This window comes from Platichthys flesus, chromosome 10 (genome assembly GCF_949316205.1).
Source record: "Platichthys flesus chromosome 10, fPlaFle2.1, whole genome shotgun sequence".
In the NCBI taxonomy this organism is placed as follows: Eukaryota; Metazoa; Chordata; class Actinopteri; order Pleuronectiformes; family Pleuronectidae; genus Platichthys; species Platichthys flesus.
This window is the reverse complement of record NC_084954.1, coordinates 13813699-13832490: the sequence shown is the minus strand read 5'-3', so window position 1 is coordinate 13832490 and position 18792 is coordinate 13813699. Positions and strand designations below refer to the sequence as shown.

The 18792-nt window shown below is 45.6% G+C and overlaps 1 protein-coding gene across 1 annotated transcript; it reads left to right on the top strand.

Moving 5' to 3' along the window:
• The first annotated feature begins 1104 nt into the window (after nt 1-1104).
• LOC133962465 (serine/threonine-protein kinase PAK 6) lies at nt 1105-18729 on the top strand. The gene is made up of 9 exons (XM_062398081.1): nt 1105-1542; nt 10453-10700; nt 12481-13137; nt 13641-14174; nt 14496-14629; nt 15606-15732; nt 15884-16009; nt 16132-16266; nt 17200-18729. Exons 2-9 carry the CDS (start codon nt 10497-10499, stop codon nt 17365-17367), a joined length of 2085 nt encoding a protein of 694 aa, XP_062254065.1. The 5' UTR covers nt 1105-1542; nt 10453-10496; the 3' UTR covers nt 17368-18729.
• Nucleotides 18730-18792: the final 63 nt, after the last annotated feature.

Here is an 18792-nt window from a genome sequence, read left to right as displayed (position 1 = left end):
GGACTGTGTTAACCACCACACTTTTGCATGTGAAGACACAGATTAAAGGATCGTTTACTGCTGCTCGCAGCCCTGAACTCAAAAGAAATCAGGAACATAATCCAATGCGAGGCAGTGAAATAAAGACACGCCAATAAATATCTGAAACAATAATGCTGAGGGTTGAGAGGGAAAGAGAGAGACTGGTCTCATCTGCCATCCCACCAACAGGCAAAGCTGTTATTGTGCTGCATATTGGGTTCAGCGGAGCCTATATTCACTTGAGTTTTATTTGATGTGTGAGGACAAAGATCATCACTTAAGCCTATTTAAGTGCCTGTGCCAGCATCACTCTCATATCACACGCCATGTATTACATGTATGCCCCAAATCTGGCTCGCTCTGCAAGCCTTTGCTGCCTGACTTGACCCTAATACATTTTCCTGTTTTGTGTCTGGTCGTAGCTGCTGTATGAATTATTCAGGAAATGATTGTGGTGGGAAAGAGAGGGGAATGTTTCGAGTCAGATTAATGTGGATGTTGGACTAGGTCGTTGTGACTTCAGTTTCTTGTGCCCCTGTCCCCTCTTGGGGTCACGGTGGTGTTCCTCTGCAGAAATAGCCCCACACTGTGCCCCCCCCCCCCCCTCATGCAACACTCACAACCACACACACACACACACACAAATAACAAACCCCTCCTGCCATCTGCCAACCCTGACCCTGTCATTGCATGGATAGTACATTTGACTGAACAGCAGCACACTGGGCAAATACGGCAACCTCTCACCTGTCACCCACAATGCACATGTAGAAGAGACAGGGGGCGGGGGTGAAAGGTGTTCCAGGTGATGGTGTGTAGAGGAGCTCTTCTTTCTTTACAGTCACTGGAAACCAGCTCACAACACACGCAAGCGCGCGCGCACACACACACGTACACACGCTGCTATCAATTCCTTTGCAGCCCAATGAGGGAGTGGGAGGAGGCGGAGAAGGAGAAGGTGGGAAGTGATAAAGGGAAAAAGAGGGAGGGAGGAGTGTGTGTGTGTGAGAGAGAGAGAGAGAGAGAGAGAGAGAGAGAGAGCGAGAGAGAGAGAGAGAGAGAGAGAGAGAAGGGGGGATGGAAGGATCTGTATGGGGCCGTGATATCCTCTCCTTGTGGATGCTGCCTTTCCTCTCCATGGCTTTGTCCCTCCTCTGTACGGTCAGCCCGTGTCCCCGGGAGCAGGCACCGGTGCACGGAGCAGCACTCGGCCACGGAAGCAGGGGATGAATCAGCCCCAACAAAGAGCCTTTGAGATGGGAGTGTGCGCTTCTGCCTGGAGGGAGGAACGCATCAGGCTTTCCCAGGCAAGCGGCAGCCTGCAGTGTGCGCTCGCTTGAGAGCCAGCCCTCCTCATCGTTGTGTGTATGAGAGGGGGAAGCGTGTATGTCCGCGAGGGAGTGAGTGCATGTGTGGATGGGAGTGAGTGTTGTGTAATAGTGTACGCGAGTGTGTATGTGCGCACCCTCGCTTCCAATCCTTCCTGGAGGAGAGAGGTTCCCCTCTTCACTGGACGGCAAGGTAAGGGGAATGACTGATACATATAAAGAGATCTTTTATTTTATTTTTTTATAGCTAACAAAGATATCCCCCCTTTCCACATCGAGGAGAGTGGGTTAGAGAGAGAGAGAGAGAGAGAGAGAGAGAGAGAGAGAGAGAGAGAGAGAGAGAGAGAGAGAGAGAGAGAGAGAGAGAAAGAGAGAGAGGGGGGTGGGGGAACGAGAAAAGGAGGCTTATCGTCATTGATAAGGACCTGGCTCGAATCTACCGTCGGTGGGCATCAGCTGTGGTGGAGAAGAAGAAGGAGGTGGTGCTGATGTGGGGCTGAGAGACGGGAGAAGGGGAGTCTCAGAGGACTGTATTGTCTGATTGACTGTCACCAAAACCGAGGAGCTGTCACCTTCTGCTCACCTCTTGTCCTCAAAAATCCCCACGTCCTGTTCCTGCCGCCTCTGTCCACCCCCTTCATGTCAAAGAAGGAGGACTCAATCATCACCAACACGTTGTCTCCACCGAGATGCAGGCTCAGACTTGACAAAAACAGACTGTGCCACTTCCATGGGCAGGGATGTCGTTGTGCCATTGTGTATCTAGTGTGTGTGTGTGTGTGTGTGTGTGTGTGTGTGTGTGTGTGTGTGTGTGTGGGCAGGCTGAGCTCTCAGGTGATCTTACTGGTTCTACTGGTGTACAAGGATTAAAGCTACTGCTGCTGTGCACACACACTTGCTGAGAGATGGATGCTTTGGCAAGACAGGCCTGGGAAAGGACAGCGGCGGGAGTCTTCATTAATGTGGGATTTGATCTTTGAACTGAGGACTGTATTTTGGGTTTGCAAAGTCTTACTGCGAGTTCCTCTAATAGATGCTAAATCCCCAGAGAAAGGGCTAAGCAAGATGTAAAGAGGGGTATAGATTTTATATGTAGTTCACTAGTTGGACCCGTTCGTATCATCTCAATATCCATGCATTCGCTAGCAAAAACTATGCATGACCCCTTGTTCGGCTAAGAGACATTGCATCTTGCTTAAACCAGGTATCTATCACACTTTGTATCAGCACAGTTTGTGTTCTCCTAAGTCTGATGATGATGTAACTGAGGCTCTGCAAATCATAAACTACTGTGCGTCTGTGTCTCAGGTCGATATTCAAGGAGAAGGAGGGAAAGGGTATATGAGGTGACAGAGAAGGTCCCTCTGGTACACACACTCACACACAGCTGGATATCTGCCTCACTGAGGGGGATGTGCGCACCCCAGCGTCCCCTGAAGTTGTTATTTTTTTTTAGGAGGCTGTCTCTTGTCGCCCATCTTGCTTTCATGCTCCAACGGGCTCACAGTGCATCACAAACTGGCAGCACTGACTCCGCCACATGTGCCTGGACACTGACAGGACAGGAAGTGATTGGAAGCCTCTCACACACACACGCGTGAACATAGCACCCAGGCCTTAAGTGGTACAAAACGGTCACGTTTCCCCACGATGTCCATGATTGTTTTCAGGAATGCTTCTGTCACGTTTGTTTGTACGGAAGGAGGGGACAGCGTGCATTACCAGCCTCTCATCGCCATCGGCCATGAGACGTCGAGCACTAAGGATTAAATCAGGCTCTGAGTCCAAATTAGGGCAGCGTGCCATGAGTCCCACTCTCTCGACTGAAACAGCGTCCATGCTGGGTGACGGAGGAGGACGGCACAGCCGGTGCAGATTGATGCTGTAAAAGATCGCAGGTTAAAAATGGTTAGTGATTTGTCCCTCGGAGAGACACGCTGAGGCCTGGGCTAAAAAAACATAAATCAGAGCTTTCATAAGCACATGCACGTACAGTGAAGCTTGCACCGAGGCCTGGCGCATCAATAAATTAGACCCAAGAGAGTAGAGTTGGGCACATACCATTGGTCCAGGCTGATCATATGTCTCTATCAGCGCAGCATCAAATTGTTCAAAGCACTTGTGAGAGCCAAGAGGATCTTTAATTAAACAGAGTGTTGGTCAGTGCTGCATTTCCTTCTTCTCCTGACTCTATCCTTCAGCATACATATTCTTACACTGCGTGGAGAAGTCTGAGTTAAGAGTGTTTGTCTAGTGATGTGTCAGCATCAATAGAACACCCATAAAAGCCCCAGGACTCTAGAAGCACTGCTTTTACAATGTCATTATGTTAAGGTGTTTGGAGTAGATAGAGACTTTAGCTTTTACGACGCATTAATGTCCCCGCTCCTCGCCGCAGGGAAGAACAAGCTATAGTTTCCCCGTCCGTTTTGTCCTCGTGTGGGAGAATCAGTGCCAATATGTCATGTGACAGAATGATAAATGCGCTCTACTGATGCAACTGTCCTGTCCTCATTTCCCCTTTACCGTGGCGTGTTTACTGCAGACATCGCTGCCCGAGATGATGGAAAAAAGACGCTCCATCTTCAGAGCGGAGAGCGGGCCACTAAAATGAGGCAAAAAGACACGTGGAACATTAATGAGAGTTTTAAAAACACCCATTTACTTTTTGCAAACTTCACTGTGTGTTACAGATTTCATCACAATTGTTCAAATTGCCATTTTCCCATCGTTATACACTATATGACAATATAATGACAACAACAGGGGCCTGAATACTTTCTGTTCCTCTCTGTCCTCTTACCTTCTTCCCTCTCTTTTTATTCCCGTCCACACTCTGATCTCCTCCCACCGTGTCCTCCCATTTCTTCTTTCCTCCTGTCAATATTAACTCAGGACTGATGTGTACTCCCGCCCTTGAAAAACTGACAGGCCACATTGTCGAGCGCGGGCATCACATGTTACAATGTTCTTTTAATCCTCGGGCCTTGCACAAGAAAATGACAGACAAGCTCTTTGACTGTTTGCTTTCTCAGTGCTCCGTGACTTCCAACCATTCCTGACTTTAAGTACTTCATACAGAGGCCGGAGTGAAAGCCTACACATGACGAATCGCTGGGAGTTACTTGACATTTGAAATACCCCAAGATATGTCACTTTCGATGATCTCTGTGTGTGAAAATGGGTCAACTCTGCCCAACGTTCTGTTTATCCAACCGAAATGCAGAATATGAACATAATTGGCTGTTTTGTTGAATATAATTTGCATCATATCATATTATTTTTATCATCCCTGCTCTGAACTTCCCTTTGCATCCTTACATGGCTGTTTTTTAAATCTAAAGGGAAACTAGTCCATTACACTCTCTTCACTTGCCCTTGGGTATGCTCTACATTCTGTCCCTGCCCCTGTGTTGAGCTTTTATCTGAGAGACAGATACAGAGCACTAAGGAAGCTGTTCTTTGACCACTTCGGAAAAGAACTGGCACAGTGCATCTTCAAGTCCACTCTTCTCTTAGCTAGTGGCTCAGAGTAGCTCATTTTGCTTTGTAGGTACTGTATCCCATGTTTTCAGCACATTGATTTCACAATGACTGATCAATGTCAGACAGGAGTAAGAGTCACACGAGCAATGCCAACATCTATCTATCTATCTATCTATCTATCTATCTATCTATCTATCTATCTATCTATCTATCTATCTATCTATCTATCTATCTATCTATCTATCTATCTATCTATCCATCTATCTATCTATCTATATATCTGTCTATCTATCTATCTATCTATCTATCTATCTATCTATCTATCTATCTATCTATCTATCTATCTATCTATCTATCTATCTATCCATCATCTATACTTCTTAATCCTTCACGGCCGCATTGCTGACATGTAGGCAAAAAATTGAAATAACAAGTAAATCATGTAGACTCTTATGATGGGTGCTGGATCAACAAAACGTTTGAAAAAGAGAAACTGCACACTCAGAGCTGGAGATCAAGGCTCCTCCTCAGGCTTCACACGTCTGACACATAGACACATTAAATCAAAAAAAAACTTCACACCCTCGTTTAGAGTCTCCAATTAACCAAAGCTGCATGTTTTAGAACATTTGGAGGAATGTATCATGCTAACGTCATGCTAACTAACACAACATACAGCTGATTGGATGGGCACCTCCTTACTTTTGCATTTATTTCACAACCAAAGTAACTTTTTTTCTGAGGAGGCAATGCTCGAAATGATAAGGGATTACCAAATTGAGGAACACGAGTGTGAACCAAATTTCATTGCAACCCATCCGATAGTTGTTGAGCTATTTCGACATTAGCCGCCACTTCTGCTAGCATGGCTAAAAACAAAATCCACATTTACAACACGGGTGACTACAGATGTAGTAGATGCGTGCCGCTCTTCCCCAGTCCTCGTATTCTATTCCAAGTGCTTTGTTGTGCGTGATGCATCAGGCCGCTAGCATGAAATATGCATGGCAGCAGCGTGTTATTCCCTGTCATTGAATGCAGCTTATTACATCAGTTGTCGTCTCCTATTGACAATCCCTCCGTGTCTGCAGAGGTGACTTCAAAGAGAGACTTCAATCCTAAACACTGCTGCTGTTGCACTGTCCGGTGACATCCAGCGCTCATGTACCTCTTTCACGCCTTCAGATGGTGTGTGTGTGTGTGTGTGTGTGTGTGTTTCTTTACAATGCACGTGGAAGAGATGACCAACCAATACCCCCCCCCCCCCCCCCTCAGTCTCATTATACTCAAAGGGCAAAACGGTCATCATAATGAAGCTGAGCAATCTCCCATCCCTGCAGACTGCAGCACAGAGTCCAAAAACAGCAGTTACGGCCTCGATACTATGCCACTATGAAATAGATGTCGCCCCCTGTAATTCAGAATAGCTGGATTATGCTTATACACACACACACACACACACACACACACACACACACACTCTGACAGGCACAAAAACAGGATTACCTCATCTCCATCGTCTCCCGCCCTCACCTCACTTTTTTGACATGAATCCTGTACAAAATAAACACACAGGAGGAGGAGGGAGAAGTGACAGGTCCTAATTTTAGATCAGTGAGGGACTGAACATCGCACTAATCCTGAGCCAACGTCACCTGCATACTTACTACATTTCTACATGCGTGCCACCGAAAAAGATACAAGCAGCAATCGGAGCAAATAGTGAGGAGGGGAAAAAAATCGTTGGAGCACTAACGTCCAACAAATCCAATATCTCTCTTATCTCTCGATCCCCTCCCACTCATCCACAACTCCTGCTCAGGGTGATTTGTGCATGAGAGGAAGGCGAGCTTGTCCTTGTTCTAGCATGTTGTCTGTGGGAAGCATATGGATCGCCTGGTTGCATTTCTGCACGGCATGAGAGGGCATGCCACTCTGCCAGGTGATGACATTCCTTCCAGTTGGGGGATAAGGCTGTGATTGGATCTTCATTTTAGCTTGGAGCAGGGATGGGATTGTTTGAGCACTCTGCAGAGACATCTGTTCTCATATTTTTCACAATCTGCATCTTTGTTTCCTCATCAAAGTTTGCCTGTTAGTCACATCTCACAACCGGATTTGCTCCTAAAAGCTTTTTACTCATGTGATTTTCCGTGTGTGGGATTTTTTCTTCCTTTCTGTCTCAGGGACAGGATTTGCTCGTTTTTTTCAGGTCATTCATTTTGAGTTTCTGCTCCTGCAAAACAGTTGCAGAGATGTAAATACCCAGTGTAGCCCTGTTTTTCAGAGTGACCTCATCCTCTTTGGCTCTTCATATCCCTGTCAACAGCTGGCTGATTTTTGCCTCAGCACTTCGATGGGTTCAAGACGAGCCTCTGAAGCATGGGGTCGAGTCCCTGCAGTTTTGTGGGATGTGACCAGAAAGTGCAACGATTCACTGTGCAAGTTCAGCTCCGCGCATATGTATCGTACAGCGAGCTTCGGGATCAATAGCACATTGTTATCAAGACAGTCATAAGCTTGGCAGAGTCAGAGAGGTCAATATGAGGCCAGTTGCATGTGATTAAAGCTTGTTAATCAATAATTGCATCCACTTCTCGATTCATTTTGCCCAGGCCTGAATCCACAAAGTATACGGGTGCATGTGTTGTAATATCACAGTGGTTGGTTTGTATTTCCAGAGCCTTCAGAGGGGAACAGTGGTCGAAGATGAATTATGAATACTGTAATAAGTTTTTATACTGCACTGCTCTGAACCGATGAAGCTCGATAAAGTACAACACAAAGCCGTCGTCCTGCCTGTGCTGGTATCAGCCCATTACCGTTGCCAGTGGAGGACTGTAGCAGTTTGCATTTCACTCATGAGTAAATATTGATTGATCTACTTCTAAAAGGATACATGAGAGCTATGTGTAAATATTTGTTCAGGCGATGCCAACATCTGCACGTCGAATACCTATCTCAGGAGACAGCAAACGAAAGATACAGAGAGATCACAATCTTCTGTTTTGCAACTTGTTTTCTCAGGCGTGCGTTCTTTAAAAAGGTGTATAGAAGCATTTCTGTGTAAACTAGGTGCCTGTCTCTCCAACACATCCATGACCGATTGTAATCTTGGCCCTGGCTCCCCTCTCCCCCACCTCCTGAGAGCCCTCACGCCATAATGTCCCTGTCAGATGAAATTAAAGTCCTGCACAGCACCACGTTATGTATATAAGGAGAGCACAGAGTGATATGCTTATGCAACGCTTAGCACATTAGCCTTGTGACTGAATTATCCTTGGAGGGTGACATCTCTCCAAGCAGTAATCCAACCCCCATCCCCTCGATTCCTCTCTCTCTCAGTCTAACCCCGCCTTCTTGTAATGAGGCAGGTTTAGCTGACGTGACCAGCGGGCCTGACCTGCTTTTACCCTCCGGTGATGTGGCGATGCGATCAGCCTGGGTTAGTCACCGATACACCTCATGAAAGAGGTTGCTGATGCCGATTTTGAGCCGTGCTGGTCTGAGAACTGAGGTGAAGCCTGCTGGGCTGCGGACACTTGCAAAACTCATTTTCTCAACTCCCACCTTTTCAGAGTGCATTATGGGAGATCTTATCTGATCATCCTCAGGGCACCTCTGCAGTGGCCACCTACATCATGGCCGTCAAGTGCTACATGCTGAAATAAACAAGGAGTCTACAGACAAGCCAGCCGCTCTGTGAAGATGTGCTCTCAATAATGCTGGCATTATTAAAGTTTTAGTTCAATATAGTTTACAGGCTACATATAAAGATGGAAAAGGCATTGCCACTTTCTTCCACAATCCAGACATTACGCCATAATGTCCTGGAGAGGAACACTGCCATCTTGCACATTTGGAGCTGGTCTGTGCAGCACCGATCAGGGTATTAAACTGCATTATACAACTAATCAACAACAAACTTACGGAACAAATTATCACTTTAACAAATAGAGGTATCATACAAATACGTAAAAATGACACAAATTACAGAAAGCATCTTTGAGAATACATTTATTTGACATGGACTCCTGTTAACTTTAGTTCATGTCCCATCCACTAACACGGCTTTATTAAGTTAATGCAGCCAGTCACCAGATGGCTATCGAGAAGCTTTGGTGTCACTTTTGGAGAGCAGTCATGTGATGTCCTCCATCTTTATATATGATCTATGGTTAGCATGCTAACATCTGATAAATGGACTATAGGTTAACACTTGGTGCACCTACCGGTTAATGGTTTGACACTGAGTGGTGAAATATTAGAAGGAGTCATCCTTGAACCTGAAGGAGGATTGCATACTGAACAAGTCGTATACATTCCCCCCTAAAGCGTTGACATTGAAAACTGAATAAAGCAACAGTCCTTTTATTTGGGGTTTGCAAATTATCTTTGGTCTGAACTTTAGTCACACACAGCAAAGCAGAGGCTGAGGAGATTGTCATTAGATTTGCTGGTATCAGTCACAAACCAAAGTATTGTTGCCTGCTGGGGAAAACACAGTAGTTCAACCGAGTCATGTGAATGTACCCTTTTGCAACTTTGAAATCTATAGCAATTTATCAATGCAAACCATTTAACGTCTGTCAAGAGATGAGGCTACATTCTTAATCACAGAAGTGAACCTCATTATGATGCTATGGAGGGAAAGTCAAGATTGCCAAAATCAGCAGGATGTATCATCTGGGAACCATGAATGTCTGTAAAAAATGTTTGCCTCCAATAGTTATGGAGCTATTTCAGCCTTGAGGAAAAGGGGTCGGACCAACCGACAGACCCACCAACAGATTGGCCTTTCCATCCCTGGAGCCATGCTTCCAGCTTTGCTATAGCAAGGACGTCCCCACATTCAGCTCTACAAAGCAGTATAAATACCAAACATGCGACTCAAATGTGAGGGATTATCTCCCAGTACAGCTGAGGAAATAAGATATAATAATAATAATAATAATAATATATTTAATTATTTTCCTACACATGCATGGAAAAAAACTGAACATGCAGTAAATACTAGTTAGTGGCTGGCCAAATACATGACCATCCATCCAAAGATTAAGTGGTTCTCCACCCTGCAATCAAGGGCACACAAGCTACTAATTAGGACACGATGTGGAGGGGTTACAGAGGGGTTTTTGAAGGATAGCCTGCAATGTCGTATTTGTGTTTGTATGCACATACATACACATAAGTGTGTGGGTATGTGTGTGTGCATGCGTGTGTTGTATTCGTCCTGCTAATGCACTGAGAGCCTGTGGGCGCTGGCCAACCCAGCCGCGTGCTCATCAGTAAAAGGGCTCCGAGAATGAATAAGCCTTAATTGACCAGATATCCTTGATTACACATGTGCTTACAAATCCATCCGCTTTCCTTGGAGCGGTTCTCAGAGGCACACGCTCGTGACAGCCAGCAAGGTCGCGTGGGACATACACATCCCATGTCCGGGATGTTGACATTTAAATATTTTCTCTCACGTGGAAGCAGAATCCTCTATTGTCCGTGTTTCATTTGAATACAGTGGTTTTGCTTATGTTTACATTTCAAGATACAGTCAGTTAAAAATACTTTATGTGATGTTGGAGGTGTTTTATTAAAATCTGAATGTATTTCTCTGCAGGGACATTTTGAAGTGGGCAGGCTGACGTCCTCGTGGACCTAAGGATGTTCCGCAAGAAGAAAAAGAAGAGGCCTGATATATCAGCGCCCAAGAACTTCGAGCACCGTGTCCACACCTCATTCGATGCCAAGCGGGGCTGCTTTGTGGGCTTGCCAACGCAATGGCAAAGCTTGATAGAGAACCTGCGCAGGCCCAGACCCATGGTGGACCCCTCCAGGATCACAGAGGTGGAGCTGAGGCCAAGGAAGGTACACTACACCTTTCAGTTACTAATCCTGTAAACTTATCTTTAGAAAGAATGTATGAAGCTTTTTATATCCTCTTGTGTATCTTTTAGGATTGTAGTGTACGAGAAAACAAATTAATCAATTAATCAGTATTGCGGCTGAAACTTCCAGGGCATTATGATGTCATGTGATATGACAATGCCATGTGATATGACAATGCCTCGTGCAATGCACAACTAGTGTCTAGTCTGGCACGTCCCTGCCAAGCCAAGTAAAGCAGCTCACGGGTTGGAAGCAGCTTACCAATCACAACAGAGTGGGATAGCTTGCCAATCAAAGCAAACTGGACATTGGTGGTAGAGGGAGAGAGGTGGTATAATTACAGGCTGAAAAGCGGAGCTAGAGAAATGGACACTATGAACAATACAAACTAAAATATAAACCTTGATATGAGCATAACATGTCCCCTTTAACTGATGAGAAATGACCTCCCCACGATTCAACCAGGCCCACACAAAGAGTGGTAATCCAAAAGCAATTCAAACAAGCTTTTATGATACATAAACAAACTGTTTGTTGCATCGATGCAGAAGTATCCCTGAGTGCCTCAGAGAGATGCGGTCTTCTCAGAAAAAGCCATAATCCTCAGATGACAGCACGGGAGGAAGGCCGGCTCCCCTCCCCATATTCTCTACTTTCTTATCTATCGTGGGGCTGGGCTAATGACCCTGCTGTGTACACTGACTGTACAGTGTTGAATACTCAGAGGGGCCACTAGATTTATTACTTCATGCAGGCAATTAATACCAGTCCGTTGTGCCTTCCCAGGGACGTCAAGCAGTAAGGATAAAAAAAATGCAGGTACAGCAAAGGAAACGCCAGTGAGTGATAAAGCCTGCAAATCTCAGGATTTCCACACTTCACAGAGCATATACTGCCATGCTGTTTTATGACCCTGCAGAAAGGAAAAAAAGACGAGAGAGCAGCAACATTTCATCAACACCACGATGTGATGAGAGCTGTGCAATATGAGAAGCAGCACGTCAGCATCCAGATCACATGTATGGCTTTAATAGCATCATCAACTCACGAGACCCCTGTCATGCAAAAATGTCACTTCAAACCATTCATTTCTAATTATTACAATTAATCTATCGTGACATCATCTCCCAAAATGGGATTTCTCACCAAGGGCATTATCACCCGTCGTTCTCTCCTCTCTGAGAGGTGCGACAGTAGGTGAGATGTCTTCTGACCTCCTCCCACTGTGCAGATGTAATGGCACCGAACCAGGGAAACAGGAGAAGTTGTTGACTGGCTGTGAACTGAACATGACTCCACCCTGAGACTGACTAATGAGGCACCATGCACTCTCTCTTACAGTCGCAACACTAACACTGCTCTGGCAAAAGATCTTACGGTTCTTACAGATCAGGTTTATACCCTCTGATGCCTGTTAATGATGCATGTCACGTCAAGGTCATATGAGCCCTTGTCTTTAATATCTGATGTTTGCAACATGAGAACATCTGCAGATGCTGTGTCTTTGTTGTGCATGTGTTGTAACCCACTCGTTGTATTTGTCAGTGTATTGTCAGAATTGAGGCCATGGGCAAAAATATTTTAAGTCTCTCTTTGAAGAATGACAGAGATGTCCTTTACAGATCCTCAAGTCTAAATTTACCAACCTTCTGAGCAATGATTATTCCAGCCTCATAATTCCTGTCAGTCGCAAATATTTCTATAATGTGATCATAGCATGCGCAGTGTGATAAAGAGAAAACGCCTCTGCCTCTTTCAGACCATTGTGCGTGGGAGCATGATTGGTCATGGAGACTACATCGCAGCTATGATCAGCGACATGAACCGTCTGTCTGTGACCAGCTCCAACTCCCTGAGGAAGAGCAGCCCCTCGGCCCGGAAGAGGGCCCAGTCTCTGGGGAGGCTGGGGGAGGTGAACGAGGGAGAAACATACCAGTATGAGGGTTTGACCCGGGACAACGAAGATGATGAGGACGCAGACCAGGACCGGTGGAGGGAAAGGGCCAGGAACATTCACAGTGAGACCAACACCCCTTATCTAGGCATGAAGAAGAGTATCACGCTGCAACCTAATGGGATCTTGCCAAAGGCTAAATCCACCTACGAAGTGAGCACCATGGAGGGACCCCCGTATCCGACTCAGTCCCATAATATGCCGGTGCCGAGTTACGAGGCCTACCTGAACTCCGAGATGGGCAGTCCTCAGGAGAGAGTGATATGGACAAGAGATTTGCAGCTGCCAAGGGGAATGCAACAAAATCAGAGACCTATAGCTTGTTTCTACAGTCCTGCTATGAGCATGCAACAGCCCCACGGGGACCAAGGGACAGTCACAACGGAGCTGCGGCCCAATTTACCGATGTACATGCACCCACAGAACAGCCCCGGGAGGCCGTTCTCCTCCTATGACCTGAAGGTAGGCCTGACATCACAACAGCAATTAAATGCACGGATAATACATCACTTGTATAATATACAATAAATGCACATTCCGATAATCTTATAATTAGAACTCTGCATGTTTTTCCGTTAGTACTGAATACATTAAAAACAAGTTTTTTTGTCAAGAAACCATCAGGGATCATTTTCATGCTTCGCTTGTGGAAACTTTATAGAGGCAGCATATTGACTTTCTTTACATTAACAGTGATTAAAGCTCTGGGGTTGAGTGTTTTATTTAATTCTGATGTTGAAATATGAAATGTGGGTTTAAAGTGCCAGTGGGGGCTGTAAAGCTTGAGAGATGTTTGGCAAGATTTCAGCAGGACGCTTGTGCACATACAGCTTCGCACAGGTCTTATCAGGTGAGGTGGAGGAAGAGTGGATGCACAGTTTCAAAGCAGGTCTTGAACAGCAGGCAGGTGGCCAACATCCTCTCAGCTCTTAATGTCCCTCACCTTATTTCCTCTCATCGTGCAGGCAGAGTCGACAGTGAGGTACCACTCCGGCTTCCTTCCCACTGGCACCAGCAGTCCTCTCGTGGGCGGCATCCGGCCTCAGCGAACAGTGCGCTCCTCAGCTAGCTACACCTTGGGCCTTTCTCCTAACATGGGTCTGCGACCCAGTGGGCCTGACCCCTTTCTCAGACACTCTGGATGCCCCATCCCTCCTTACCCCAGGCAGGACAGTCCCTCCCAGCCTCGACCCTCCCCTACAGGCTCCCTAGCTACAAGTCCCCCAGGCACCTGCTCTCCTGCCTTTAGACCCCCGCAGCACCCTTCGCCCAGACCTCCCCCGGATCCGCCAAAGGTGACCCACGAACAGTTCAAAGCTGCCCTGCAGATGGTGGTCGACAAGGGCGATCCGCGGTCTTACCTGGAGAACTTTGTAAAGATTGGCGAGGGCTCGACGGGGGTGGTGTGCATCGCCACAGAGAAGCACAGCGGCAGGGAGGTAGCGGTGAAGATGATGGACCTGCGGCGGCAGCAAAGAAGAGAACTGCTCTTTAATGAGGTACGGTAGCCTACTAGGAACAACGTGCATTCTCAATTACAGACATATCTGAAAGCTCAGGCCCAGTGTTTAGCTTCTGATGTTAAAGGGACACTTGATTTTATGTGTGTCTGGATTCAAAATAACAAAACATTTTTACACATGGTGGAAAGAGCTTTCCAAAGTCTAAGAAAATGAGTCTGATGCAGTCATCTGGGTCTTCATATCTCGGGGTTGGAGATCAAAAGTTTGAACAGCTAATCTGAATCATATATTTGGAGTATTCAATTTGAAACACTGATTATTTGTGACCTGTTTTAACGTGACTGTTTTGTGCTGCAGGTGGTGATCATGAGGGACTACCAGCACAGGAACGTGGTGGAGATGTTTAAGTCGGCCCTGGTGGAGGAGGAGCTGTGGGTCATCATGGAGTACCTGCAGGGTGGAGCGCTGACCAACATAGTGTCCGAAACCAGGTATGAGCATCACCCAGAGTCCCCCCATGGGAAGCTGCATTTGGTGCATTCCAACTGGTTATGATATCATCTTTTAATAACTAAAACAACCACAAGGGGGTAGTGTGGTATCGAGTGGTGTGGATGATCCCTGCAGCACAAAGACATCACTCAGTCCTCTGTTGTACTCCAGAAGCTGCTCTTCTCAGGGGAGGAAATAATAACGTAGTAGAAAAACAACAGAATATGTATAGACAACAGGTTTTGAAGCATCTCTCACATTATTCAGCAGAACATACCACAAACCAGAAAAGAGTATCGAGCAGCAGTGTGACAATCGTCAGGGTGTGATTGTTTGGAGCTATCACTGTCTTTTTATGTTATTGACAGATGGCTGGCTCCGTCTCTAAAGGGCGACCTAAGGGTGAGATCACTTGACTCAGAGGGATGAAAAAAATCCCCTCCAGCCAGATGACATATAAAATGAGCCAGCTGTCACGGCCACTCCTTATCAGGGATGAAGATTGTCGGTATATTGACAGAACAATCAGGAGGAAGACTTCCCGGTTCCTTTGCTTTTTCTCGCAGTTTGTGTGCCAGCAGCAAGGCAGGAAGTTTTTGTGTCTATATATTACAATAGTCGTAGTGTGGGAGAACACATTATTGTATTACCTCGTGTTACCTTGTTTTTCAGTGGACGCCCGATCTTGTTTGCTGTTTGCACATGGCCTCTGGTCTCCTGGCTCTTGAACCTTTATGTTACACTGACTCACATTAAAACTGTCGAGGTGTGAACATGTCTTTTTTTTGTTAGTCACTCTGCTGTGTGGGAGTGTTTGTTTTGAGCCTTCTACTCTTTATCATTCTCATTCAATGTGCGGTGATTCATGAATTTTTACTTTCTGAACCCGCGTAATGAGGAAAAAGTGTCAAATGTTAATGTAAATCGTTTTTTCTGTGTGTGTGTGTGTGTGTGTGTGTGTGTGTTTCCCTGCAGGCTGAATGAGGAGCAGATTGCCACTGTGTGTGAAGCTGTCCTTCAGGCCCTGGCCTACCTCCATTCACAGGGAGTCATCCACAGAGACATCAAGAGTGACTCTATACTGCTCACGTTAGACGGAAGAGTAAGACATTCCTTCCTTCCATTTCCCTCCCTGCCTCTTTGCTTCTTTCCTTCCCTACCCTCCCTCCTCCCTTCTTTCACTCCCTCTTTCCTTCATCAATTCTTTCTTTTTTACTATCTTCACAGTAAAGTCTTCTTCTCGTCCATTACAGGTCAAGCTTTCAGACTTTGGCTTCTGTGCTCAGATCAGTAAGGACATCCCTAAGAGGAAGTCTTTGGTGGGGACACCGTATTGGATGGCTCCAGAGGTCATCTCCAAATCACCATATGGCACTGAGGTGAGGAAGCGCCCATCCCACACTCCCATCAACAGTGGTGTTGTGTGCTCTCTCATGCGTAGCATCAAGCAGCCAGCACTGACAGTCTGTTACATGGTTTTCTCTGTGTGATGGTGCACCAGGTGGATATCTGGTCAATGGGTATCATGGTGGTGGAGATGGTGGATGGAGAGCCGCCATACTTCAGTGAAACCCCTGTAGCAGCTATGAAGAGGCTGAGGGATGAACTTGCTCCTACTGTTCGAAATGTCAGCCAGGTATGAGAACACACAACACATTGACATTGTACTGACATTTCCTACTTATATGGATTATTATAAAAACATTAGGATGATTTATATCGACTAACGTCCTGTTCTCAGCGATGACTCCTTCCTAAGTTTGCTGCAACAGCAGATTAGCGGCATGCGGGTGCTTGATTTGAATATATGTTTGTCATTTTGTTTTTAAAGGGGTATCTTTTAACCATTGTTTTCCAAATTTAGCACGTAACCTTCTTCTAATTGTGTTCAAGCTGCATGATTCATTATTTCTATACATATAATGTAATTCAGCTTCCTCAAACACAGCTTGAAGCTCAGTAGTCCATAGAAAGTTGAGTGATATACTCCACTCGTTCCTTTCTACTTTCAAATACAACAGTCTGATCTACTCACATTTTCATCTTGTTGATCCAGGAATCCAACCCATATCATCCTGGCAGTATGATCAATCAAATTGATCAATCAAATTTGTATTGATAAGCCCTTATTGAAAAGTGACAGCTTGCCCTGTAGACAAAGGGGACACTTTCTAGAGGAAACCTGGACTTGTGAGGAGTGACAACGTTTATCCAAGTTTATTGAGCCAAAATGGCAACCCAGTGAGGGACTAGTAGGCAGACCAGTCCTACACACTTCTCTGCACTAAAACCCCATAGAGACTGTGTCTGCCCCCCACTGGATTAAATTGATGAAATCTAGGAGAAGGAAAGAAGAGATATTAAGGCGAAAACAAAAAGAAAAGTGGATAATAAGAAAAACGTATGACCGCCTCAAACACAGCCTGTAGCTCTGTTCTGTATAAAGTCTGATATTTTTCTTTCTCAAATTCCCATATCCCTGAAGCATAATAAATATAATAAGTTGCAATTAAGTAAAATATCCAAGATGTTTACATATTTTAAAGATGTCCATTGCTCTCTGGTCCAGGTCTTCCCGGTTCTAAAAGACTTCCTGGATCGTATGCTGACTCGGGACCCTCTTGAGCGGGCAAGCGCCACTGACCTGCTGGAGCACCCTTTCCTGCTCCAGTGCGGCTCACCTCAGTGCCTGGTCCCACTGGTGGAGCAGTACCGCAAGCGCATGTCTCGCTGCTGACCCCCGTGGGGCTCCCGGTACAACCCCCCGACACCCAACCTTCAGTCTGACCTGTCCAAGCCCTGCACCGAGGGCAAACTCCTCTAGCACCCTAGCCAACAGGAGATGAAGCTGCAGAGAAGCAGAGACAGACCGCCACGATGCTGCCAGAACGACGGTTGGAGGACAGCTAAAGGAAGGCTGACAGACAGCGCATGGTCTCTGGCATGAGAGAAGCACTTTAGGAGTCAGTTAACGGCAGCATGCAGTTCCTCACCTTTCAACACGATATTGATCGGCTTCCTGTAACATTCAGTGGGATTTGACACGACACAACATGGTGCATATCAACTGACTGCAAAAATCAATGTTCCACGTAACTATACAGACTGTAATGGACACGCACTGCTCTAAAGATCCTTTATAATTTTCACAGTTGGCATTATTGTTAGCCATGAGAAGCTTATGAAGCTGATGTTAGGCTCAATGTGACATTGTTATGGAAGGATACAGTTACCTCTGCACACTCACACACTCCGCTGTGGAAACTGGACGACGACCTGGGCGGTACACTCCCCGGACACTGACAGTAGACTCTTTGCATGGCCAAACAGAGGCACACCTGGCCTGATGTGAATGCTTGAATATGTACCACACTGGGATGTGAAAGACTTTTCACCTTTATTAGCATAATAAATGGGTAGACGAAAACCCAGCTGCTACTATGGGTCTTTGGAAATCCACTAGTACCATTATCCTCTTTTTCTTATTTATTCTTTATTTCCTAAAAAGGTGTTGTGGGTTGTTTGTATGATGTGAACTTGCAAATAAGGTTTCATTATTACGTATGGACTTGAAACATGATAATGTAGATATTAAAATACTGAATATTAGGGTCCTTACACCTGCTGCTTCACTGAAGTAAGATATATGAGATGAATTTTACTTTTCTTTACAGAAATGTGTACAGTTAAATGTGTGTGCATGTGAGCACATGTGTGTGTATGTATGTATGTTTGTTTGTGTGTGTGTGTGTGTGTGTGTGTGTGTGTGAGTGTGAGGTGAGATCTCAGTGTTTGCTTCTGACACGGCCCTATTTGTATTATTTTTAAAAATTACAAGATGTGTGTTTGTCGCTCCTCGAGAAAATATGTGTGAGTGTGTCTGCATTTTGTTTGCCTAGATAAAGCACACAGGCCTGGCATGTGATGCTGCAGGACGTCGACCTGCTGAGAACCACTTTGCACATAATAGTCTTTGTATTCTGAACACGGATACATGTTGACATGTTTCATGTATTTCTATCTTCTTGTGTGGATCATTCATGGGAAAAGAGAATTACATATTTTAATTTTGTACAAATCAATAAATGATGCATATTGAATCTGACAATTCACTTCATCCGGCATTTCCTCGTACATGCATGCATAAATGCACATTGAGCAT